The sequence below is a fragment of the Canis lupus genome, chromosome 7 (genome assembly GCF_003254725.2).
Source record: "Canis lupus dingo isolate Sandy chromosome 7, ASM325472v2, whole genome shotgun sequence".
NCBI lineage: Eukaryota > Metazoa > Chordata > Mammalia > Carnivora > Canidae > Canis > Canis lupus.
In genome coordinates this window covers 70435200-70462514 of record NC_064249.1, presented here as the reverse complement: position 1 = coordinate 70462514, position 27315 = coordinate 70435200, and the positions used below count along the sequence as shown (strand labels likewise).

The 27315-nt window shown below is 35.0% G+C and overlaps 2 protein-coding genes across 41 annotated transcripts in view; one reads left to right on the top strand and one right to left on the bottom strand.

Annotated features, from left to right (window-relative positions):
• Positions 1–27315, top strand: part of DLGAP1 (DLG associated protein 1) — an 871196-nt gene that overhangs the window by 253577 nt on the left and 590304 nt on the right. Inside the window, exon 1 of one of the 8 annotated variants that reach the window (XM_049111855.1) lies at positions 14363–14555. The exons of the other annotated variants lie outside the window; for them this stretch is intronic. The gene's annotated coding sequence lies outside the window, so the exon portion shown is untranslated. Of the gene's footprint in view, positions 1–14362; positions 14556–27315 lie in introns of those variants that run through there. 8 annotated transcript variants of the gene reach the window in all.
• The window catches only part of LOC125755353 (uncharacterized), a 51454-nt gene continuing 35097 nt past the window's right edge, over positions 10959–27315 (bottom strand). For 21 of the 33 annotated variants that reach the window (XR_007411649.1, XR_007411677.1, XR_007411669.1 and 18 more), the window contains 2 exons: positions 26877–26940; positions 21216–23104 (listed from right to left, as the gene is read on the bottom strand). Coding sequence is in view for 8 of the 33 variants with exons in the window: in XM_049111869.1 (XP_048967826.1) it covers positions 12118–12210; positions 12738–12829 (185 nt within the window). In the remaining 25 variants the exon portion in view is untranslated. Of the gene's footprint in view, positions 12211–12737; positions 12830–21215; positions 23105–26223; positions 26261–26876; positions 26941–27315 lie in introns of those variants that run through there. The other 12 variants (XM_049111861.1, XM_049111867.1, XM_049111864.1 and 9 more) reach the window with 10 other exon arrangements.

Genomic DNA, 27315 nt, shown 5'->3' with positions numbered 1-27315 from the left:
AAATGTGAAAACCCACTGTACTATGTAGTTTTATATCAGCCTTTAAGGGCCTTTAAGATGTGTTTTCCTGGAATTTGGATTAGTGCCATCTTTCCGTGAGAAGTTGCTTCCTATCTCTGCCTATCTTCTCACATTGCAGTTCATTAACAACTTCTGTCAACGGTGTGTCCAAAACATAGCCTGAATTCCTCCCAAGCCTGCAGAACCCATGATCTGCTGTCTGCCACAACCTTAACCTCATTGGGTTCTATTCTCCCACGTTAGGGAACACTGGCTCTTCCCTTTGGCCTGCTGCTTGTTTCCTCCACATCTTCCCTTGGCTGCTTCCTCTTGGCTTCAAGGTTGATTCCTCTCAGGGGTTATGTTGCAGGATCATAGAAATAGGCAAGATCAACAGCTTCTCCCTGTACAAGTCTTTTCCAGCTATGTCCTTCTAATAAGGTGCCTTAAGGAGCGGTGTCAGAGAACGAGTTCAAATTAGTTGGGGTTACAGGGTAAATGTGTTCCCATGATAGCTTCTGATCATAACGATTAAATTACCTAATTTTACTCTGTTACCACTTCTAAGAACTGGCTGTTTGGGGGAAGGAGAACGAGTCACAGTGGTTATCAAATGCTACGCTTCTAAAATCCCTGTTCCTTCTCTGAGTGTCACACTGATGTAATCCATGCGTGTTAAGGCTGAGGACCACTCTGCTTTCTCTTGTTCAGTCAACGGACTCATCAGGCACTTTAAAACAGAACAGAAATTCAAACCAAAGCTTTTGGGTTTTTTAATGGCTTTTCTCAGGACAATGGGAGATAGATTATGACATAGAATGCCCATCCCTCACATATCAGAAATATTATACAAGAGAACCCTTTAATGGTCAGAAAAAGAAACAATGTCCTAAACCAAATATATTGTGCAAGTTAGTAATCTAAATTTGATTTTCCTTCTTCCTCTGTCATCTCTTTGCAGTGAATCCCTTGTTACTTTTTGTTTCTTTGTGATGATTTAGAAATGTCATCAATACATAAAATTTAAAAAACACTTATTGAACATCTATGTGCTGTGTGCCCTGTGCTAAGTTTGGAGATAGATACAAGCTTTGTGCATCCACGGAGCTTATTTTGTGTTGAAAGAGACGAGAAGCAAACAGGTAATTCTATAGATCACTGTATCACTACAGATAGCTAAGTGCTCTGAAGGAGCTCACAGAGTACTTCCCTAAGGAGGTACCATATAAGCTGAGTCCTGAAGAATGAAAGACAGCAGAGAAGAGGGGAGAAAAGAGTAAACTTTGTGCTTGGAGCCTTTGAACGATTTTAAGTACACATGTGCCGTGATCACATTGCACTTAAGGGAGATCTCAATGGGTATTCTCTGCAGAATGGATTAGAAAGGAGGAAAATGAAGGCAGAGAGAACAGTCAGGAAGCTATTAAAGTAGCCTGGGAAAAAGATGGTAATGGCCTAGATAAGGGAAGGGTATTGGAGATGGAGAGAACAGATATACTTTTCAGTTATAATTAAATCTTATGTAAGTACTACTTGGGGACTTGTAGAATTCTGATTAATAGTGTATCTATGGTGTTCCTTATTTAGCATTCAGGCTTTATTTAAATTAAAATTTATATAAAAACTTCTTTGATATGAATTGTTAGGTTGAATATTTAGAAATACACTTTGGTTATCAGATCTCATGGAGTAATCATACAAGTCATGATGCAATCATGAAAGGTATAGAAATAAATGTAAAACTGTAGGAAAAAAATGTCATTTTCCATCTGTCATAGCACATGTATTTTGATGTGCTAAATTAAAAAAAAGCAGTCACATAAAGGAAAATATTATTTTCAAATATACCTCCATGAAGGAAAAAACCAAAATTTGTAACCGTTGGTAAGAAGTTGTATGCTAAGTACCTTCTTTCTAGATACTTCTTCTTTCTAAATTAAGAGAATAAAAAGATTTTTTTTATACTATCGGTTTCTTATTTAATGATTTTTCACTTAAGAGTGATATGCTTTGAAATACTTCAAATGAAAACAGTTATTCTCAGATAATTTTCTCTATTCCAAGGATAGTTTAGCATTATTTCTAGAAAAGAAATTTAAAATTTTACTTGTATTTTAAAGAGAAAAAAACTGGTCCTTAGAACTTCTGTGATAGCAAATTTACTGCTGTTTCTTCATAGTTCCAAAGTTTCACTGAAAATTCGTAATATATGGAGAGTGACAATATCTACCTTTTTTAGTTTTATTTTTTAAGTTTTTATTTAAATTCCAGTTAACATATATTGTAGTATTAACTTTTATGTAGATTTTTTCTTTTTTAGAACAGTTTTATATATGCAGAAAGCACAGAAAATTCCCATATATACCCCCTTCTGGACACAGTTTATCCTTTTATTAACATCTTGCATTAATGTGGTACATTTTTTCACAACTGGTGAGTCTTTACTGATACATTAATATTAATTAAAGTCCTTAGTTTACATTAGAGTTCTCGTTGTGTTGTACATTGAGTTTTGACAAATGTATAATGTCACATATCCACCGTTACAGAATCATACAGAATAGTTTCACTACCCTAAATATCTCCTGCATTCCATGTACTCATCCTTCCTTCTTCCCCCTGAACTCTTGGCAGCCGCTAGTCATTTTTTTGTCTATATTAGTTTTGCCTTTTCAGAATGTCATATAATTAAAACCATAGTGGCTTTTTAAGACTGGCTTCTTTCACTTAGCAATATGTTTGGAAAATTCTTCCATTTCTTTTTTGTAGCTTCACAGCTCATTTCTTTACATTGCTGAGTATTATCCCATTGTATGGATGTACCACAATTTATCTATTCACCTGCTGAAGGACATCTTGGCTGCTTCCAGTTTTAGCACTTATGAGCTTGTGTGCAGGTTTTTGCATGGACATTACTTTTCAACTAATTTGGATGAGTACCTAGGAGTGCAGTTGCTGGATTGTATTGTGAGACTATGTTAAGCTTTGTAAGGAACTGCTGGACTTTGTTCCAAAGTAGCTGTGCCACTCTCCAATCAGTAACGAATGAGAATACTTGTTCCTTCATAAGGTCTGTGTGCATTTGCTTGCGTATGGATGGCCAATTGTCTCAGCACCATTTGTTGAAAAGTCTGTCTTTTCTCCATTGAACTGTCTATGCTTTTTGTCAAAAGTCAGTTGACTACCTTTGTGCAGGTCTGTTTCTGGACTCTGTTCTGTTCTATTTATCTGTTTGTCTCCACCTTCATGAACTCTGCACTGTTTTGATCACTGTAGTTTCATAGCAAATCTTAAAGTCAGATAGTGTCATTCCTTCAATTTTGTTTTCTCCTTCAAAATTGTGCCAGCTATCTGGGTATCTTGCATTTCTATATAAACTTCAGAAGCAGTTTGTCACTATCCATAACATAATTTGTTAGGATTTTGATTGGGATTCTGTTGAATCAATAGAATGAGACTGAGAAAACATAACACCTTAATAGTATTAAGTCTCTTATTTATTTAGCTTTTCTTTGATTTCTTGCATCAGAGTTTTGTAGTTTTAATGCTTCCTTTTTAGATGATGTATTACAGAAGTTAAAATTTCTCATCCTAAATGTGATAGAACTTTATTAAGACATACTTTTAAGCTACTACTATTTTTAAGTAATATTTTCCAGTAATCAAAAGAACTAGTTGCAACATCTGGGGAGGCCTTGTTGAAATAAAAACTATATCAGTAATGAGAATTAACAAAAGCAGTTTTAATACTTTATGCATAAAATACTGCAAAGTCATTGGTAAAAAAAAAAAAGGCTAGTTGCACAACCTTCATTATATGAAGATGTCTTTCAGAAATAATGCAATTTTTAACATTTTTGGTAGCATGATTCCTGGATGTTTATAATATTTTATCCCCTACAAATTGGAAAGGAACCCCCCCAAAAGAAAAAGTAATAGTTCATAATTTTTGAGAGTCTTTATAATGAGATAAACTTTAATATGACTAAATGTGAAATAAACCATTGACAGCAATGTCATTTAAAAATATCTGCAAGGATATTATTTCTGCCAAGAAATTCAATGACTAAAATGTCTACCAAGTGAATTTATTTGATTTAACTTAACCTGTCATTGACTTTAAATGATGTTTTGCACTGTTGCAGAGAGAATTTGAAGTAACCTATAGGAATGAATCCAATCGGAAAATACTGCCTAATATAAGTTGGTTTTCAATAAATTTTTGAAATTGAATGAATGACTGTGTTTTAAATTCACAAGTATATAGAGACAAAGGAAAGTATGACATTTTTAAGATAAAATCGATTAGCACAAAGAAATAAGAACACATAAATGTGTACTATATTTTTTCTGAAAAATTACCAGAATTAATTTTTATCAATCATAACAAGGAGAAAAAATAATCAGATACCAATGTTCTTTAGATATAAATTCCAATTACACAATTTATTCTTGAACAAAATAAGTTGTTGATTTACTTTAGAAATATCGTTAGTTTTTTCATAAGAAGGGTTATTCTCTTTGGTCACATTTTCAGGAAAATAATTGTGCCATAGCCCAAATTTCATTGCAACAATACAGAAAATGTTGATAATTATACTTGGCTTGTCATCTGATTGAATTCATTTATATACTCATTTGACTATGAATGCATGATTGTGTGTATTTTTAAACAATCTTCTGTATATCATATGTTATAAATTATATATAGATATATAGCACATGTGTTTTATACACACACAATATGAACATAGTAAGACTTAAAAAGGGGAATTTCTCTAAAAAATAGTTCTAGTCCTTAGTACTTCAGCACTTAACATCTCCATATAAAACATAAAGTAATATACTTTAAAGAGAGATTCAGAGTTTAAATACAAATACTTGCTTGGTACACACGTGGGAGCATTTACAGGAACATTCACTCACACCTTACATACATTCACTATATATTGAAATAATAGTGTCCAACAGGCACGGTCCAGAGCCCTGGGAATAAAATGATAAATAGGGAAAGAACGACAAGGAGAATATACCATCTAATAGAAAGATGGGATGTTCACAAAACATCAAAGGAACCAGAGAATTGTTGCCATGGAAGGATCTCTGAGGGATAGTCCTGGAGTCGACTCTGAGCACATGTGTTCAGGCTTCAAAATATCCATGACTTTTGCAAGGTACTTAGAATTACTCCATTAAAACTGCATACAGGTAGTAGCTTGCATGATGGGACACCAGAATTATAGTTCTATGTGACAAAATAGGTAGATGCCATTCCTAGCACTAAAAAAAGCACATGAAAAGGCAGAGGTCTGTTCATACTTAACACCACCATTGGACAAAATCAGCGTGTCTGTCGCTGAGATTTATGTTTAATTCCAATTTATTGAACAGATTTAGAAGAATGACCTAATGTTTACATTATAAGGTTTGTTTGTCTTCTCTGGATAAAGTAAATTATGGCCTGCTAAAGTCCAGTGGGAGAATTTTTGACTTCTGAAAAAGTCTATTTTAATACACCATTCACCAGTAAAGACTTAGCTATCTGGTGTCCCCCCCCCCCAAAAAAAAATGATCCTCATCCCCATATTAACAAATATAAATACTTATTCTGCCATTTGGTAATATTAGGATGGCTGTGAATTTTCTTTCCCCAGCATTTGGTTCTGGTACTTAATGTCACACTACACTGCAGAAACAAATTTATGTCTTGATCAATATGAGCAATTAAAAAGCCTTTGTAAAGTGGCTGAGCCTTTGAATTCATTTAATTATTTTAGATCCAATGGGAGAAAAGAAGAGGTCACTTTTTCTCAAATTTTATACAGAATTATTCCACACACTTAAAGAAATTTGTTCTTTTTGCTGTACAGATTTGCTTTGCGTAAACCAGTTCTATTAGCCTAAAAACAGACTCCTCGTAGAATATTATTAACTTTTATGTGTAGGCACTTATGCACATTCTGTACTGTCACTCCCTGTAACAAGATGAGAAAATACTCCTGGATCTCTTTTTTACTGTGAAAGCTTTCTGGAAAAATAAAATTACAACTACTCAGACCATAGTTGATGTGACAAAAAGTAAAGTATTTTCAGATGTTAGTAGTAGACAGTAGAGGCAGAATAAATTTACAGGTATGACTAACACTTAGCATTGTTAAAGAAATGATTCTACGTGAAACACATATAAAGGCTATTTGATTGTCTTCCAAGGAAACCTATGTGGAACTTAGTTCTTCTTGGATTCCGGAAGAAAGGATAAAATCCATATATCTTACCTGTTTGAAGGAAAGAGGATGTGGACTACCTAAGGTAACCACAACATTTTAAAAGAGTAATAGTTTAAAAGCTAAAAACAAGGTGAAAAGCTTAGGAAAGTGAAATGACAGTGCAAAACATATTGGAGACAGGTTGATGATATGACTTTTACCTTGAAATAATTTTTTGTTTCTCTAAACTGCCTATTTTAGTGATTATGCACAGATATACACACAAATATATAAAATACATGTAGATATATATGATACATAATATTTTTTTAAAAATGTAAATAATATACAAGGGAATCTTCTCTTCAATCTGTCTGTTCTCATACCATCTATGCAATCTATGAAGCTATGATCTACCTGCCTTCTTTCTAAATACTTACTTCCTCAGTTAGTCTTTCACATTAAATCAATTAACAGTCATTCAATTTTGTGCTACAGTTAAAGTTGTCTATTTAAAAAAAAGAAACAAAAACCTCAATTAGGGAAAGTCATTTGCTTGGTAGACACAGTTATGTGCAAAAGGTACTGATGGCTTTCAGCATGACATGTGTGTTCAACTTTCTTACGTAATCAGCATGCCAAAATTGGATTTCATGTATTTTTTTCTCTAAAAGTGTTTTCTTGTTTTTTTAGTTCTTGTTGTCTTTTAGCTCTCTTGGCAGCTTTTGTTTCTGTAACCACTAGCCATTAGTTTGTCTGTGAAGTAACAGAGATTTGTTTATAGTTGCTGTTTTTAAGGACCCCAACTATGATCATCTTGATTTGAAAATCCTTCCTTCCTTGTTCACCATCTTCTCCAAACATTGTTCACTTCCTCATGCTGCTTTCAAAGTGAATTTAGTATTATCAACTATTGATAGACAACAACTTATTGACAGACAATATCTCAACACTTTTTTCTTTACTCAATTCTCTACCTGTCTATGATCCAGTATTTATAAAGCCTGAGTCATAACCCGAAGGTCTTGTGTAGGCAATGGTTTGCTGGTAATGTTTCATAACCAACTTTCAGAATAAGATGTGTGGTATTTGCCAGCTTCCATGGTGTGTGTATTTTGTCTGTGGTCATGGTCAAGCTACACAGATCCCCTGGTTTGGGAAGAGAAGAGCATAATCTCTCCAGCCCATACCAGCAGGCCCCAGATCTACCCTATGAAATAATTTTGAGCCTGAGGTTCTGCAGATCCTTACCTTCTTCTCTTTAATTGGCTGCACTTCTTCTTCTCTTTAATTGGCTGCACTTAGCTCTACAGATTGGGATACATGTGTTGCCCTTGGTGTTTCTTTTAAAGGAAGAAAAGAGCCCCTGTGTTATTACCACCGCTACTACTGTCTCAGTAAGAACTCCCCTAATCTCTTTCCTTGGAGCAAACAGAATATTATCCACCCAAAGTGGCAGGTGTAGATGTGTTTGTTTATTAGAAGAACACATAAATAAGGCCCATGTGAGAAGCAAGAACACCAAAATACCAGACACTTCAAAAGGAGAAAAAAATCCAAAGAGATTTTAACAAGGGACTAAGAAAGTAAATTAAAGGTTGATTTTTGTCCACATAGAGTAGTAAAGATGCTTAGTGGGCCCTTGAACTTCTATAAGATCAGATAGAGGAGCTTTGAATTTTGTTATGTATAAAAGTGTTTTACCAAGATGATAGTGCTACTTCTCGTTTACTGATGTATATTCTTCTGTCCCAGATAGCCATTACTGAATTTTCTCCTTTATACTGCAGTAGTATATTTTTCACCCAACTGTGAAATTAAAAAATTCTCCCTGTAGCAGTTGGATACAGTTTGTTAGCTTGTATCTTATCAAAAACTGCTTAAATGTATCTCTGGTGGCATTTCAATGATAATTAAAAGCAGAATTCCAATGTTTCTGGAGTGAAGAATATACTGAGTTACTACTTAACTCATCTGGTTTAACTCTGCTGAGAAACTTGTCCATCATGCAAAGTAACAGGGGTCTAGGTCTTTCCATGGTCTTTAATTTTGTGCCACCATTTATAAATGTCCAAGGTGAGAGAATGGATTTGATAAATGGGTCTGTATTTTTTAGAAGAAAGGCAAAGAATCTAAGACATAAATCATCTTATTAAATTAGGTCAAATAGTCAAACAAATGTGAGGCACTATTATCTGATTTGGGCAGTAAAAGAATATTATTTCTTTCTTACTCAAACCCAGGAGTAGCTTCTGTCCATCAGCAGAGGTTCTTGGTGCAGGAACTGCTCAGCACCCTGTAGAATATTCTCTGTCTCCAGACTTTTCTTCTTTCTAGACTTTATTGCACACCCTTGCAGTTGTTACCTTCCTAAAGCCAAAGTCAGAACATTTGATTTCCCAGTAACTAGCTGCGTAAGGCCAGTTTCTCCATTATTTCTTTCTGGTTCGAAATGGTTTCTCCTGCCTCTGAACATACCTAGACTATGTCAATTTAAAAAACAAAACAAAACAAAAAATCTTCACAATTTTTTACGTAAAAAATACATAGATGTGTGTGAGAGAGAGGAAATGAGGGAAACACAATTGATAAAGGTGTAAAATGCATTAACATTTATACAGGTGAATCTGAGTAAAAGGTCTGAGTGTTCTTTGTACTATTTGTATTCTTGCAATTTCTTTGTATTTAAATTTTATTTCCAAGTAAACAGTTAAAAAAAAAAAAACATAAAATGAAAACCCTTCAGTATCTGATCCCAATCTAAGGAGCTCAGTTATAATTCTCCTCTAAGTGCTATCTGCTCCATTCACACCAGGTGATCCAAATGATCATGGTATGGTGTTTGTGGATTAGCTTTGCAAGGTATACACCTCCTATTAGAGCAACACAGGGGAAGAAGTCAAATATGTGGGGACTTGAGAAAGTGTAAGTCCTGTGAGGTAGGGTGATCAACTCTTCCAGTTCCCTTGGAGAGCAGGGTTTCCCAGACACAAGAATTTCAGTACTAATCCCAGGTAAATTGGGGTGAGTTGGTCATCCACCCTACTTTGAGGAGACTCTGAATAGATGAGTTTAGCCCATTTCGAAAATAGGTTTCAGGAATGCTGGGAAATGAGGCTTGAGCAGAACCCTGGATTCCAAATGAAGGTATTTCAGCTTCACTCTGTGCACAATGGGAAACCAAACAAGCAGATTGAACTATGATGGAACAGAGTTGTATTACAGGAAATCTAGGTTGTATTAAAAGAAAATCTGATATACACAGGACTGTTCAGATAAGAAGACTGTATTGAAGATCTGTGTGGCTTCATTGTTCATAGATTCCCATTGTCTACTCAGTGAAGTCCAAATTCCTTAGCTCAGAATGAAAGACATATTTATAAGAACAACTAAGTATCTAGGACTGTATTATAGAATCTCCCCCAAATGTGTGAAGTTTGTGTTATCATGTCCAGTTTGCAGATATGGGAACTGAAGATCAGAGGTATGAATTGCTTTCCCCAAGGGCTCTCAGCACCATATGGCAGAATTATAAATCACACCAACATTTGCCTCTGGATTCTCGCACTTCTATCCTAGTTAATTAGCCACAGCCTCCCCATAGAAGACCATGTCCTCTAGCCTCATAGCTCTCACTACCTTCTAGATGGACCCAGGCTTTGCTTTGGTGGGCATGCCATCCTGAGGCTCCTCCCACCTAAATCCTATCCATCCTTTAGTGATTCTCCCTTCATGCAAATTCCCTGACATTAATCCAGGTAGAAATTATTTCTCTCCCCTCTAACACCTGGCATGTTCTGTTTGTCTCATTCACATAGTCCTACCTTTTGGACAGTTACATTAAAATGTAATGGATTACAGAGTATAGATCGTGTTTTCAGACAAGATCTAGGTTAAATTCCAGATCTCCCCCATTTGTAGATAGTATATAATCTTGGTCTGTGGCCCTAAGCCATTTGAGCTTCAGTTTTCTCCTGTATAAAATCATATAATGTTACATTATTTGTAGGATTACCATAACAATTAACAATGTAAGCATCTACAAGATGAAATAATGTAATATCTGACCATTGTCACCAATTAAATTTTAAAGCTACTGAAGTCAAAAATTCACCTTGCATTTTTTTCTTGCTTGATTCTAAGCCCTTTGTTTTGCATATAATGTGACTCAATAAAATGTTTATTTAATGAATAAAATAGGGTTATATAAGACGGTAGCATTGGAATGGAAATAATTTTTCAGGAAGAATATTGGAAATAAGATTTAAATACAAAGAAGTTATAAAAATACAGAGTACAAAGAACACTCATACACCTTTTATCCAGATTTACCTTGATAAATGTTAATATTTTTCACTGCTTTGCTTTATCATTTCTGTTATTTCTCTCTGTCACATATAATATTTCTTTTTACACCGTAAAGGTTTAAAAGAATTAACATCGTATAGATATGTTTAGAGGCAGGAGAAATCACTTCTAACTGGAAAGGAATAATGGAAGAACTGGACTTAAGAGATTTTATAAAGATTTAATAAATGGGGCAGCCCCAGTGGCGCAGTGGTTTAGCGCCGCCTTCAGCCCAGGGTGTGATCCTGGAGACCTGGGATCAAGTCCCACATCAGGCTCCCTGCATGGAGCCTGCTTCTCCCTCTGCCTGTGTCTCTGCCTCTCTCTCTCTCTCTCTCTCTCTCTCTCTAAATAAATAAATAAATATAAATAAATAAATAAATAAAGATTTAATAAATGGTTTGATATATATTTGATGAGGCAGCTGGGGGAAGAAAAAAACACCTGAAGTTTTGAGTCTAGGATTCATGTACTAAAAGGAAGTGATAACTTCAATTTTATTAAAGATAATATTATCAAGCTATGAAAGCCAGATAGCATAGGGTGAGGCTTCTGAAAGTTAGAACTTGGCCTGCGTGTCAGTCTAGGCCAAAGCACCAGTTATACCAGCAGTGTGACTTTGAATAAATTACCTGGGCCTCTGTTTCCTCATCTCTCATAGAATGGTGACACTTCCTATAATGCATATAAAACATTTACCACAGTAGCTGCCATGAAATAAGCACCAAATTAGTGAGAACAATAACAAAAGTTAGGATCACTGTAACATAAAAAGGAAATGGTCTAGGAATTGGCAGGAGAACAGCCTAGGAAGTTTTAGCTACAGAGCACTTGGCCTTGAGTGTTATAGTCAAAGTGGCTTTTACTTGACACTGAAGCATTTGCAGCTGCTAAGGGATCGTATCATTTAAAGCATGCACTCTCCTAGACTTTTTTATTGAAGGAAAATGTCATATTTGACTTTAACATGGATTATGCTTTTTTCCAAGAATATTTCTTCTAATTTTTCTGTGGCAAAGCAGCTGCTGTTGCTATGCCATCAGCTCTGTTGCTATGGGGGATGCCTTGGGGGCTTGCCAGATTAGGATTGGTTATTTCAGCACCCTCATTTTCACAGTTGACATTTTTCTATGTTGAATCATGCAATTTTATCTTAATTCAATGGGTAGGCTCAATAATGGTGATCAGCTCTGAAAGAACTGAAATTAGTTATAAAGGAATCAGACCATGTCTCTCCTCAGAAAACTTAGATTAACAATTCAAGTGTAGGAAGCTTGCATTTACACACATGTCTGTGCAAGACTAAATGGTGATATATTTAGAAGCTTGCCTGTGTTTAAGACATGTGACTCTAAGTCATGAAATTCAGAGAAATAAAAAAGGATAAACACTGGCATTTATGCAGTTATCATGAACAGAGAAATTCCAATCAGAGGTGACCACATCCTATCAACTTCAATGACAACTGTCAAGATTAACGTCATTTGGAAGCCATTCTCCATAAATGTAGTTCTCTTATGCTTTCAGGATGTTTGTCTCTGGTAAAGCTTCTCTACCATCAGATCTACTTTCTAATGAGCTTTGCCTGCCTCTGTAATATGGTGATGTTGACTATTTCAGACAGTCGCCAAACTTCAAATTGCCAAAATTTGAAAGTCTGAAAAAAAAAAAAAGAAAGTCATCCTCACAACAATTCTCTCCCTTTTTTGATCTTCTTTATTTCAAGTGCAAGGAGAAGTAACCTTTGGAAAATAAGATCTAGGAGCTTCTGTACCCTGGTTGCTTAGTCACTAGTGTATTTAAACAGGACAAGACCTGAATTTGTAATTTTTCCAAATATACATTCAAAAATGGGCTTGTAAAAAGGATATAAGTAAGTTGGCCTAATACTGGAAACCAAGATTTTGCTACTTAGAAGCAAATTTTGTAATATTTTATGGCATTTTTACTCATCAACATTAGAGAACACTGGAAGCTGGGTTTATGAACAAATTTGACATTTCCGCAATAAAATTTATTCTAGCAAATAACTTTGATCATTTCCTGAAAGTGCTCATTCTCAACTGCTGAATGCATTTTTTATCTCAATATCTCAATAATTCCTCTCCTAAAAAAAAATTCCTCTCCTAAAAAAAAAATACTATCTTTACTCTTACTCTAGAGAACAAACTGATGGTTGGTTACCAGAGAGGAGGTTGGTGGAAGGATGGGCGAAACTTGAGATGAGCACCAGCTGATGCATGGAAGTGTTGAGTCACTATATTGTACACCTGAAACTAATAGTATACACTGTATGTTAACGATACTGGAGTTTAAAGGAAAAGTTTTTTAAAATGCTGTCTTTAACAATTAAAGAGGCCATACACATTTGAGTTGCACAATTTAATGTTAATTTCAAGGAATTATTTATATATATCTTTTCAGGCTAGTAAGATATATGTATAAATAAATACAGATATTATGAATAAAAGGTACGATTTTTAGAATTCTAAATAGAAAATTATATATAACTCAAGAGGACTTCAAAACATGAATAATTCCCATGACCAATTCATGATGTTATAATATATATACTTTCCTGCATACTTTAAAGCCTTAAAAATATGGCATATTTAGAAATAGAACTCAGTGAAGTCATGAGAACAGAAGCAAGCACAAGTTCTTAGGTCTTATCCTCATCTCCCCCTTCCATTTATCCCAGCTACCAAAAGAAAACAAATGTGAAATCTGAATGAACGCTAATATTCTGTTACAACATTTGTAAAATAATTTGAATTATTTTGGGAACCATTTGGGAACCATTTGAGAAGGTAAGAAGTAATGTCATTCTTTTTTAAATTATTTATTTATTATATTTTAGAGAGAGTATACATGGTAGGGAGGGGCCGAGGGAGAGAATCTCAAGCAGACTCTCTGCTGAGCATGGGAGCCCAACAAGGGGCTCAGTCTCAAGACCTGAGATCATGACCTGAGCCAAAATCAAGAGTAGGACACTTAATCAACTGAGCCACCCAGGTATCCTGGTAATGTCATTTTTACTTAAATCATTAAATGCTTTTAGATGGCCTGAAGTATACGAGATACGTTACATGGCAGCATAATACTTACAGTTTAAAAAAAAAAAATAGAAACAATTTGCTTCGTGCCCTATTCCATAGGTATTTCTGTCCTAGCTAGCTCTCAGATACTTATGTAGTATACCTGTCTTTGCTCATACAACATTTTGTTCTTACTGTAATCACTTTGTTACCTGTTCTTCCCAGTGACCTTCTTAATGGCTGGGCCTTACTTTGTGTAAAATTGTAGCTGAATGACCTGGATTAGTGATTGCTGTATATTTTAACTCAGCTTTCCCCTTCCAAATTTGCTCCTTCCCACACAATATTCAACTGCTATCTAACATCCTGTGTCAGACATCCTGGCGTCATTTATGAGCACTGCATCTCTTTTATTGCATCAAATTCTGTTCAACTCCTGTAGATCCCTCACCATTCATTTCCTGCCACCACCACTTTAGTCCATGCCCTCACTCATTTTGCTGAGACTGCACCAGTAACTTCCCTCTGGCCCCTGTAGCCAGTTTCACTCCTCTCCAAGAATTTCTCTAAAACACAAATCAGGCCTGTTACCCATCATACTGATTTGCATATCTAATAGACCTTTTATAAGCTTAATATGTCCAAACATAACACTGGAGCTTCCCTGACACCCCAAACTTTTCCAACCTCTTCATCAAAGTAAATGGTAGTCTATTATTCCCATTTCTGTGGCCCCAAGCCTTGGAATCTCTCTCTTCTTGTTCATGCCAGGTACTCAATCCAACGATTGAATTGACTATTGACTCTGTCTTGACAATATGTGTAGAATATTACCATTCCTTCAAATCTGCCAACGTACCAGCCCACTAAGCCATCATCCCCTGACATCAAGACCTCTGCATTAGTCCCTGACAGTCTGTCTGCACCTTTGCCTTCTGTTGTTCCTAATTGGACTCAGACAGAGGTGAGTATAAGGTATAGTGGATGGATTATTTTCACATTTGACAGATAAGGACTCTGACACTAGGAGTTTGAGCATGAGTGATAAAGTGAGGATTTACTCCATTCCTAAACTCCTGTTCTGTTCACCTCTGACATCTGAGGCCTGTAAAGGGTTAAGTGACATGTTAGCAAGGACCACCTATACTGGAAGAACACAGACTGGAACTAGACACAGTGTACTGCCCATCCAAATATTGAGTAATTCATAGAGTGAAACAAGCACTAAGGATGCATTTATTTTGACTAATGGGATTTTAAAATGAAAATATGCCTAGGAGATCAGCAAATTGAGCTTTAGTTAATTCTGTAGGGAAACATAAACCCTTCTTCTGAGAGCTGAAATTAAGTCATTGAGAAAACTGAAAAACTTTTAATGTATTTTCACAACGAACAGTATGTATGTTAATAACAAAGGCAACAACAGTAGATACCTTGAATTTTCTGTATATATTTTATAAGGTTATCTTCCTTGAGTGTGACTCATATGTGGACATATGTTCCACAAGATTCAGTGGGTTTAACACATGACTCCATTTTGGCCTCTTATTTACTTTTAACAATTAGAAAAAAAAAAGTGCATTGTTCATGCATTCTTTATTCTTTATTTGTTCACTCTTCAGAGTACAAGATACTCTAAAGTGTCTTGTCATTCAGGGTTGTTTTAAAATGTAGCATATTAATAGAAAACTTGAGTTCTAGTAAGGCCAACAGATTGGGAGATGACTGACATTGAAAATATAGCTTGTTTTTTAGGTTACCCAAGAGGAAGGGGCATGCCATGAAAGGAGGTATTACAGGCAAGCACCAAGATAGGTCAGGAGACAGAGAGAGAGAATGTATGGACAAGAGCCTTTATTGTGGCCTCTAAATGAAGTGTTGAAAACAAGACAATAGGCCCAAAATGGTGCCAGGCCCCACATCACCAGACTTAATTGCAGATTTGTCTTTACCAGAGATAGAATCTTTAACCAGTTAATCGGGAATCACCAGGTCAGCATTGGTGAGATAATCTGCATTATAGATCCCTGCCATCCCCTGGGGGAAATTGACCTTGACACACCAATCCACTTTTGCTGGTATAATTTCCTTGTTCTCATTTCCTTCTCCCTACAAATACCAACTTCATTTTGTCCAACTCCTCAAAGCTCCTTTCTATTTGCTAGATAGGATGCTAATTGGCTTCATGAATTGAATAAAACCAATAGATAGGATGCTAATTGGCTTCATGAATTGAATAAAACCAATAGGATCTTAAAAAAAATTCAAAGTAATTTATTTTTCGAATCATAAAGAGTAGAACAGGTTGTGCTCTTTTCATGCTTTCTTTTAAAAATTATTGTCCACAAAAAAAAAAAAAATTATTGTCCACAGTAGGGAAATGCAAATTAAGACCATAGTGATATACCACTTAATACCCATTAAACTGGCTGTTATATTTTTTAAAAAAATAATCTAACAAGTGTTGGTGAGGATGTGAGGAAAATGGAAATCTTGTATATTGCTGGTGGGAATTTAAATGGTACAACCAGTATGGAAAATTATATAGATGTTCCTTAAAAGTTAAACACAGAATTACCATATGCTACAGCAATTCCATTCTAGGTATATATCCAAAAAGAATTGAAAGCAAGAAATCAAACGGATATTTGTACACAAGCATTCATAGCAGTAGTATTCACAACAGCCTAAAGGTGGAAACAACCCACATGTCCATGAACAGGTGGATGGCTGGGGGAAAAAAGGTGGTTTATGCATATATAGGAATATTATTCAGCCTTTAAAAGGGGTTGAAAGTGGGGCACCTGGGTGGCTCAGTAGTTGAGCATCTACCTTCAGCTCAAGTCATGATCTGGGGTCCTGGGATCGAGTCCTGCATCGGGTTCATCACAGGGAGCCTGCTTTTCCCTCTGCCTGTGTCTCTGCCTCTCTTTCTGTGCCTCATGAATAAGTAAATAAAATCTTTAAAAGGGGGTGGGCTGAAAGTTTGATATGTGCTATATAGCACAGATAACCCTTAAAAAGTATCATTCTAAGGGAAATAAGCCAGACATAAGAGGGCAAATACTATATGTTTCCACTTATCCAAGGTATCTAAAATAGGCAAATTCATTGAGACCATAGTAGAATTGTGTTATTAGGGACTGAGGAGATGTAGGAATAGGAGTTACAGAATTCCCATTTGGAATGATGAAAATGTTCTGGAAATGGATAGTGGTGATAGTTACATAACATTGCAAATGTGCTTAGTACCAATAAATTACACACTGAAAAATCATTGAAATGATAATTTTGTTATGTGTACTTTACCACCATAAAGACTATGATTCAAGAAAGAAGTTAAAATGCAAATCACAAATATTGTGACTTTATGATGAAGTTATTACATAGTATATTGAAAATACAAATTGTATGCTTTTCTGTCTCATGAATATTATGATTTTCATTGGACCTTAGATTGAAAACCAAGCTTAATGTGTTTTAATTGATAACCTTATTGAGATATTTGTAGATTCACACACAGCTTTAAGAAATAATACAAAGAGAAAACCACATCCATTTTACCCCGTTTCCTCCAATGGCAACATTTCAAAAAACTGTAATATAATACCACAACCAGGATATTGACATTGATGAAATCTACCAAGCTTAAGACTTCCACAATTTTATTTGTATTGGTTTGGGGTGTATATATCTATGTATTGAGTTTTATGCAATTTTATCACATGTATTTAGATTCCTGTATCTACCATCACAGGGAAGATACTGAGCAGCTCCATCACCACAGAGATCCCTGGTTTGACCCTTCTGTAGGTACATCTACTTTCTCCAGAACTTTCCTGCTCTACATTTTCATCCCCATACCCATTCCTAAACTCCGACCAAGCATTAATCTGTTCTCTGTCTCAGTAACTTTGATATTCAAAACTGTTACATAAGTGCAATCATTTATAAATGATATGTATTTTTTTAGGATTGGCTTTTATCACTCATATAATTCCCTAGAGTTTCATCCCAGTTGTTATTTGTGTTAATGTTAATTCCTTTTATTGCAGAATAGTTTTCCATTGTGTGAATGTTTCTTCACCCCTTGAAAGACATCTGGTCTTTTTCCAGGTTTTGGCTATTCTGAAGAAAGCTGCTATAAACATATTATGAGTTTTTGTGTGAACATGTTTTTATTTTTTATGGAATAATGTGTAATTGCTGAATCATATTGTAATTGCATATTAATTTTGTAAGAAACTGTCAAACTGTTTTTCCAAAGTCCTGATGTCATTTCACATTTCTACTAGCCATATATGAGTGATTCAGTTTCTCTGCATCTTCATTGCATGTAGTGTTGTGACTATCACTTATTTTAGCCATTCTTTATGAATAATATTATCTTAATTTGCACTTTTCTGACCAAAGATGTTGAATATTTGTGTATGCACTTGTTGCTATCTGTATTCATTCTTTGGTAAAATATCTACTCAAGGCTTTGATTGAATTGTATCTGATCTATTTCCTTGTTTATAGTGCTGTAAATGTCTTTCTCATCATGGCTTTAGCTGCATACCATGTATTTTGAGTTTTCATTTTCATTGCTCTTTGACTCATGGGTTACTTAGAAGTCTGCGTTTTAATATCCACATATTTGGAAATTTTCTTGTTAACTTTCTGTTACTCATTTCAAGTTAGATTCCATATGGTTGGAGAAAACATTATGTTTGATTTCAATACTTTTATTTTTGTTGAGGTTTGTTTTGTGGCCAAGGAACTCATCTATCTTGGTAAAGGTTCAGTGGGTGTTTGGGGAAAAAAATGTGTACCCTGCTGTTGTTAGGTGTGGTGTTCTGTATATGCCACTTGAAGTTTGTTGATTGTGTTATTCAGATCTTCTGTGTCTTTGCCGATTTTCTATCTAGTAGTTATATAGTTGTTAAGAGGAAGATATTAAAGTCCCTACTTAAAATTGTGGATTTTTCTACTTCTCCTTGAAACCCTATGACTTTCTGCTTCATGTATTTTGAGCTCTGTTTGTATACATCTTTTGGACTGGTATCGTTGTCTTCCTCACAAACTAATTCTTGTATCACTGTCATATCTCTCTTTTTTTTCTTGATATAGTTCTTGTTTTAATGACTGGTTTATCTGTTATCAATACAGTCACACCTGCTTTCTTAAAATTGTTGTTTGCATGGTATTTTTTTTCCTGCTGAATTTGAAGTGATTTTCTTATAAACATCATATTTTGGAGTCATGTTTTATTTCATGCCAATCTCTATCTTTTAATTCATGTAATTAGGCCATTTATATTTAAGGTAATTATTGAAATGTTAGTGTGTAAGATGACTACTTCATTATTTGTTTTCTGTTTGTTTCCTCTGATGCTTTTTTTTCTGTTTCTCATTTCTTACCTTTCTGTAGGTTACTTGAACAGTTTGGGGGAGTCTGTGTTGATTTGATTTTAATGTTTTTTATTGCAGTATAATACACATAACATAAAACAAACTATTTTTATGTGTATACAGTTAGTGGCATTAAGTACATTCACACTGTTGTGCACCATCGTCACTGTCATCTCCAGAACTTTTTCATCATCCTAAACTGAAACTGAGTACCCCTTAAATAGTAATTCCCCATTCCTAGCTCTGGTAACTACTACTTTGCTTTCATTCTGTATGAATTTGCTTACTTTAGGAACTTCACTTAAGTGAAATCATGAAATATTTGTCATTTTGTGTCTGGCTTATTTCACTTAGCATAATGTCTTCCAGGTTCATCCATCAATGAGCATGTATCAGGATTTAACAAAGCTGAATAATATTCCATCATATAAATATTATTTTGTTTATTCATTCATCTGTCAACGGACAGTTGAGTTGTCTTCCTTGTCTTCTCCTTTTGGCTATTGTGAATAATGCTGCTGTGAACATGGGTATATTAATATCTGTTTGAGTCCTTGCTTTCAAATATTTTGGTTATATACCAGAAGTGGAATTGTTGGATCATATGGCAATTTCATGTTTAGTTTTTGAGGAAACACCATACTATTTTCCATAGTAGCTGTATCATTTTACTTTATTTATTGTATTTTTTGTTTTTTCTTTCTAACTTTGTTGAGAAAAAAATGATATGTAACACTGTGTAAACTTAAGATGTACAACATTTTGATTTGACCTTTGCATATTGCAAAATGATTATCACCATAGTGTTAGCTAATGCTTCCATCACATCACATAATTACTGTTTCTTTTTTATGGTGAAAACACTTCAGATCTACTCTTTTAGCAACTTTCAAGTATACAATACAGTATTATTAACTATAATAATAATCTATACATTAGATCTTCAGGATGTATTCATCTTATAATTGGAAGTTTACACTCTTGGACCAACATCTCCCCACCTCTCTCACCCCACAGCCCCTGGTAATCTATAAGTTTTTATAAGTTTGGCTACTTTAGACTCCACCTATAAGTGATATCAAACAGTATTGGTCTTTCTCTCTGACTTGTTTGACTTAGCCCTCAAGTTCCATCTATGTTGTCACAAAAAGGATTTTCTTACTTCTTGTAGCCACATAATACCCAATTGTGTTTGTATTTGTGTGTGTGTTTGTGTGTATGTGTATGTGTATGTGTACACACACACATACCACTTCTTCATTCAGCCATTGATAAACACTTAGGTTATTTTCATATTTTGCTTCTTGTGAATAGTGCTGCAATGAATATAGCATATCTCAAAGATACCTCTTTGAAATACGTTTTTCATTTCCTTTTGCTATATAGCCAGGAGTAGGATTACTGGATCACATAGAGGTTCCATGATCAATTTTTTGAGGAACCTCCATACTGTTTTCTATAGTGGCTGTGCCGATTTACATCCCTATCAACAGTGCACAAGGGTTTCCTTTTTTTCCAAATTTTCACCAACAGTTGTTATCGCTTGTATTTTTGATGATTGTCATTCTAACAGGTGTGAGATGATAAGTTGTTGTGGTTTTGATTTGCATTTCCCTAATGCTTAGTGATGTTGAACATCTTTTCATGTACCTGTTGGCCATTTGTATGTCTTCTGTGGGAAAATGTCTGTTCAGTGCCTCTGCCCATTTCTAATTGGATTGTTTGTTTTTGCTATTGAGCCCCACCAACAATGCACAATAGTTCCAATCCTTCTACATCATCACAAACACATATTATTTTCCATTTTGTTTGTTTTATAATGGACAACCTAATGGATATGGAATTATATCTCGTTGTTTTGTTTTTCATTTCCCTAATGATTAGTGATGCTGATCATATTTTCATGTGCTTTTTGGCCATTTGTGTATATTCTTTGGAGAAATGTGTTTTCAAATCCTTTGCCCATTTTTTACTTGGGTTGATTGATTTTTGTCATTGTTGACTTGTAGGCATTCTTTCCTTGTTCTGGGTATTAATCCCTCATCAGAAACATGATTTGAAAAAAATTTCTTTATAGTGGTTTGGAGTATACTTGTTTGCATAGTTATCACAGTGGTTGCTCTAGGTATTACAACATATATATGTGACTTATCATGGTTTACTGGCATCAACATTTTACCACTTTAAACATGGATACCTCACTTCTGTTTAGGTCCTTTTACCTTCCACACTTCTACATTTCATTTTTTTAAGTATCGGGTTATTCTACTATTCTATTTCTTTTTCTTTTTTTTTTTTTTTAAATTTTTATTTATTTATGATAGTCACACACACAGAGAGAGAGAGAGATAGGCAGAGACACAGGCAGAGGGAGAAGCAGGCTCCATGCACCGGGAGCCTGACGTGGGATTCGATCCCGGGTCTCCAGGATCGCGCCCTGGGCCAAAGGCAGGCGCCAAACCACTGCGCCACCCGGGGATCCCTATTCTACTATTCTATTTCTTTTTCAATCATCAAATTAACCTGTGAAACTCATAAGTAAAAAGATTGTATATCTGGGCTTCTGCTCTTTTCCTTGTTCCTTCTTTCCTTATGTGCTTTTTGTTGTTGTTGTCTTTTAATTTTCTTTCTGTCAGATCTTCCTGAAGACAGCTTTTAAGGATAGGTCTGCTCAAGACAAATTCTTTTCTTTCTCTTTTTTTTTTTTAAGATTTTATGTACTTATTCATGAGAGACACACAGAGAGAGATAGAGACATAGGCAAAGGGAGAAGCAGGCTCCCTATGGAAAGCCTGATGCAGGACTTGATCCCAGGACTCCAGGATAGGATCATGACCTGAGCCAAAGGCAGAAACTTAACCACTGAGCCACCCAGGTGCTCCAGGACAAATTCTTTTAATTTTTTATTGTACAAGAATGCCTTCATTTTTCTCTTCATTCCTAAAAAATAGTTTTTCTAAATACAGAGAGAATGTGCAGTTGACATTTCTTTTCCTTTATCATTTGGGAAAAAAAATGCTTTGCCACTTCTTTCTGAACTCCATGGTTTCAAGTGAGAAATCTGTTTTTCAAATTGGTGTTTAAATGTTTTAAAATACTTGTTTTTCTCTCATTACCTTCAGATATTTTCTTTCTCTTTCATTTTCAGAAGTTCAGTTATAATGTGGATGGGAGTGTATTTCTATGGCTTTTACCTGTTAGGAGTTTTCTCCACTCCATAATTTGTGGGTGTGTCTGTTTTTACCAAATTTGAGTATTTGGCCACTATTTTTCTCATCTCTTTCTGAGATGCCAGTGATATGAATGTTGGATCTTTTGTCCTTGCCCTACAGACACCTGAAGTTTCTGTTCATTTCTAAAATACCCTATTTTCTCTCTGTTGTTCAGACTGGGTGGCTTAAATGGATCTGTCCTCTGTCCTCTTCAGTCTTCTTTTGAGTTCATCCATCAACTTATTATTATTATTATTATTATTATTATTATTATTTCTGTTGTATTTTTCAGTTCTGTATTTTCCATTTAATTCTTTTTATAACTTTTATTTCTTTGCTGAAAATTTCTATTTTTTCATATGTTCCAAAAGAGTTTGTAATTAATTGATTATTGTAACAGTTATATGATGGCTGTTAAAAATCCAAGTCAGATATTTGAACCATCTGACTCATCGCAACATTAACATCTGTTGATTGTCTTTCTCATTTAATTTGAGATTTTTCTTGATTTTTGGTATGGCAAGTGATCTTTTATTGTATCCTGGACATTTCATCTGTTAGATTAGGAGACCCAAGGTCCATTTAAGTTTTTTCATTATTGTAGGCAGTCATGGATTTAATTAAGAATGGCTACTTTTGTGGGCCATGATTCCAATGGCAGTTTATTTTTCAGTGCCTTTCCATTGTTATTTTGGTCAACTAGGTTTATCTAATCTTGCTGGATTTTTTCATTGACCCCTGCTGGCACCGCCTGAGGGAGCCAAATGGATTTTGATAGCCAGGTCTTTGCATGAGTCTCAGGGAGGGAGAGATTTGATGTCTGCAGGGACCAAGAGGCTTTCTGGGCTGGGCTGCTTGTTTCCAACTTGTTTCAACTGTTTTAATGAAGGAAACTTGAATAACTATATCTGAAAAAAGATATAAAAATGGAAAATATAGGTGTTCAACAACAACAGCAACAACAACAACAGCAACAACAAAAAGATACAAGGTGCTAAAAACAAAATGAAACTCCTTCACAGCATTTTCTAGGAATGGCCCTTTATAATTCCCATCCACGATGGAGGTAAAGGAAATAAAAAGAGAGACCTATGTTCCTGTCCATTGATTTTCTGGAATAGACTGTCTTACCTAATTATTATGAAAACTAAAATTATTGAGCTGTATTTTAGCAGACCTATTATTGTGATGGTGTTACCTATGGGAAGTATGTTGTACAATTTATTTCTACTGAAGTAACCAAAGAGGAGACCAAAGAAATTAAGTTACCACAAATGGCATTATTTGGAAACCATGTTCATGTAGGTTAGCCACATGAAATATGTTTTCCTCACTGGGTTTTCTAAAGGCACCATGAGAGGGATGCCTGGGTGGCTCAGTCAGTTAAGCTTCTGCCTTTGGCTCAGATCATGATCCTGGAATCCTAGGATTGAGCCCTGCATTGGGGCTCCCTGCTCAGCAGAGAGAATCTGTTTCTCCCTCTCCCTCTGCCTCTGCTCTCACTATCTCACCTGTGCTCCCTCTCTTGAATAAATAAATGAAATATTTAAAAATAAATAAATAAGGTACTATATAATAATAATAATAATAATAAATAAGGTACTATTCATACCTAGATTCTGTGAAGAATGTAGGTATGAATAGTAAAATTAATAGTTCAAATAGTTGCTAACCCCTTAGATTTTTTTCCCAACAGTTATCATTCAGAATATTTTCTGAGTGTGAATTCTTATATATTTACCTTTCAGAAGTTTTGAATGGTAGATATATGCATATTAGCAGATACATCTTTAGCAGTTCAGCACTTAAGAAAGTATATGAGTAAAGGTGGTTATAAATTTGTAATGATTAGTCATGTTTTGAATTCTTATGTCTTCCTATTGCTGGATTTTCATTGAGCAGAATCTTTAGGAGACATCAGCCATGTATGTCTATTTGACATACTTATTAAGTGGGAGAGTCAGAATGAAGCTTTTAATATCTTGGAAGACACTAAAGCATAGTGTGTTGTCAGCTCAGAGCACAACTACATTTTTAAAAACCCTGGTTATTGCAGATAATGTTGTTTATTAACATTGTGGAATATTATAATTAAAGAATAGGCTTAGTATAGTACTTTAAACAGCATTGCTCTGTATTTTCCATTATGAAATAGCTTTAGGGTGACTGTTTCTATTTGGACTAATAGCAAATGCAGTCAGCTTTGTGACCAAGAGCTCAATTTTGTTACTTCATTATGATAATTATTGGCAAGAGGATGCGGTCATATATTGATTTAGAGGAAAATTTACATTTTATTATTGTTATTTCTCTGCCACTGGACAAGTTGACACAGAATATGGTATGCATCACTTAAAAAAAAAGACTTGAAATAAATCAATTTCAGAAAATTTAATGGGGTTTTAAGATATTTCAGATTATTCATTTAATTATAGTTTTAATTCTTAGCAGCTATAGAGAATGATTTCTAACTGTCACAGAATAAAAGATAATGTTTTAAATGTTATGGAATTTGCTTAAAGAAGTTTAAATCGAAGGGAAAGCATTTCCCCTCATCTACAGACTCATACATCTCAAACTTAAGCTGCTTGGGAGCATGGACCTTCCTTACTTTCTCTATCTTTCCATGTGTACCACAAAACCCATATGACCCCTGTTTGTTTAAAGACTGGGGTTTGATCATAAACTGGCATATGTGATAATAAGCTCCTCCTTCTATGAAACATTATAGCTTTGGATCATCCATATTTCAAACCAGTGCTTCTGGCTGTGATTGTTTAATCACTTTTTTTTTTTTTTTTTTACCAGTGATTACATTTAAAATAATTTAAATTCATGTGACATTTTATTATTTAAAACTTCAGGACATTTTAACATCACAGTGCCAGTTTGTAAAGCTCTGAGAGGCCATGAATTTTTCCTTTATGTTTACTGTTGCTGTCCCTAGCAACCTAGTATAGTGTCTGGGACAGAGTAGCCACTCAATATCTGTTCAAACAGATATGAACACATTTCTAAAGACACTGCGAAAAAATAACCATTAGAAGCTGCCTTTGTTAATGGGATGAGATTTAGTGTCAGAAGATCTAAATTTTTATCCTAGTTCTACTACTAATTTGCTGTATGATCTCAGGTATTCTACTTAAAAACTGTGCTTTTCATACTATGAAATGAAGCAATGAGATTTGATGAATGATAAAGTTCAATCCATATTTAAATATGCATAATTCATCAATTCATGTTTAGCAGCATGCATTTGGGAAGTGACTGGCTGGAAACAAAGTTACAGTTTGTGGCCATGGAACTAGAGTTGCCAACTGGCATATCTGGGCTTGGAGCTAAGACTTTGGTCTCTGGCTACTAAACTTTGGCTCTACCATTGAATTTATCACCAACTTGATGGTGATGATAATAATAATAACAGAGGTAATAATAAGGCTTTTCTGTACTTTGGCATAGAAAATTCATTTTTAGGAATGAGCAAAACGAAATCTGACACAGAAGAGTGATAACAAAATGATAAAAAGAACTAGATTTAATTCCAAAATTTTCTGAGATTTTGGCCAAGTAATTTAAATCTCTTTGTGTCTCAATTTTGGCATCTGTAAAAGGGGATCATGATAATAATATCTAAATGAAGCAACTTATTTCAAATTCTAGGACGTGGTAAGCTTTGGAAGCCTTACAGCCCAGCTGATATAAATGAATTAGATAGGTGAGTGAAATGAATTCATGAAAAATAAATCTGTATATTTGGCTTGAAACAAACATTGGCAGGTGAAACTGTGGGGAGTGCTTGGTGGAGAGACTACTGGCCTGTGTCATGCCACCCCCTACTGACCAGCTCTGTCAAAATTTGGTCCATCTCTTACCAGCTTTCTCATTCTTCTCATTTGTAAAATGGTGATGATAACATCACCTACCTAATAGGGTTATTGTGAATTTTAAATGAAACAGTCCGTGTAATGAGCTTAGTTAGAACAATGATGGCATATAGTAAGCAGTCAATGAATGTGGCCACTCTTACTGTGTTTCATTAAGTCCATCCAGGGAGCTGGGTGGAACTGAAAGAGATATGGGAGACATTCAGCCTAATGAATGAAGAGAAAGCTATGTGAATTCACTAGAACCAAATAGGTTAGGATAGTCTACTATAGTTTCTTTTAAGTAGGCTCCATGCCCAGTGTGCATGGAGCACGGTGTGAGGATTGAACTCACGACCCTGAGATTAAGACCTGACTTGAGATCAAAAGTCCAAGGCTTATCCTACTGAGCCAACCAGGCACCCACTACTGTATTTTTTTTTAAAAAAAGAAAACCACTCATAAACATATTAAAACTTTGAGATTTACAAAGCTATACAGATGTGAGATGTTGAAAGTCCCCACTTATGTCATTGACAATAAATATTGCAGTCTCCAATTTATTCTCAGGCAATGAGCATTCCTTTTAACCAAAAAGATATGCCTAAGGGAAAAGGTCTTTTAGTCTCCCACCACATGGATTAAAAGATATTTCTAAATAGTGCTCTCAAAGTTGTAAATAGACTGTCAGTCTTTCGGTACAAGGGCAACAGCTGTGGTATCTCAGTGAGTCACTACCCACTTTCTGTTCACGAGGGAACCCAAAATCATCTTGTCCATAGAAAAGTGAGTTGGTGTGGGGGGGAGGGGTCAATACCTTAAAATTTCTGCACAGAGTCCTTCAGCTAAATTCCTGAAGCTGCAAAGTCACCACAGGCAGACTAATAAAGGACAGAATTGGAAGAACAGAGGTCAAATTCATAAAGACAAATGAAGGGAAGCTGTCTCTACTACATGTATTAAAGCATATTTCTTTCTGGTGAGCTTTAAGGAAACATGAAATAAGCCTATATATTTCATATTGTGAAGTCCTTTTTTGATTGAAAAAATCTTCATATATGTGGCCATAAATTGCCTCATTTAAAAAAATCATGTGTGATTGTTGAGAAACAGATCATAACCCTTTTTCAAGTGCATTGGGGTCTAACCGCCCTCTTAGCAGAAAGTAATAGAATGTTTCCTCCTTTAGAAGCATTGTTTCGTATACATTAAGGTCATTTAGTCCTGAACTAAGTGCTTCTTTAAAATCTAAATAT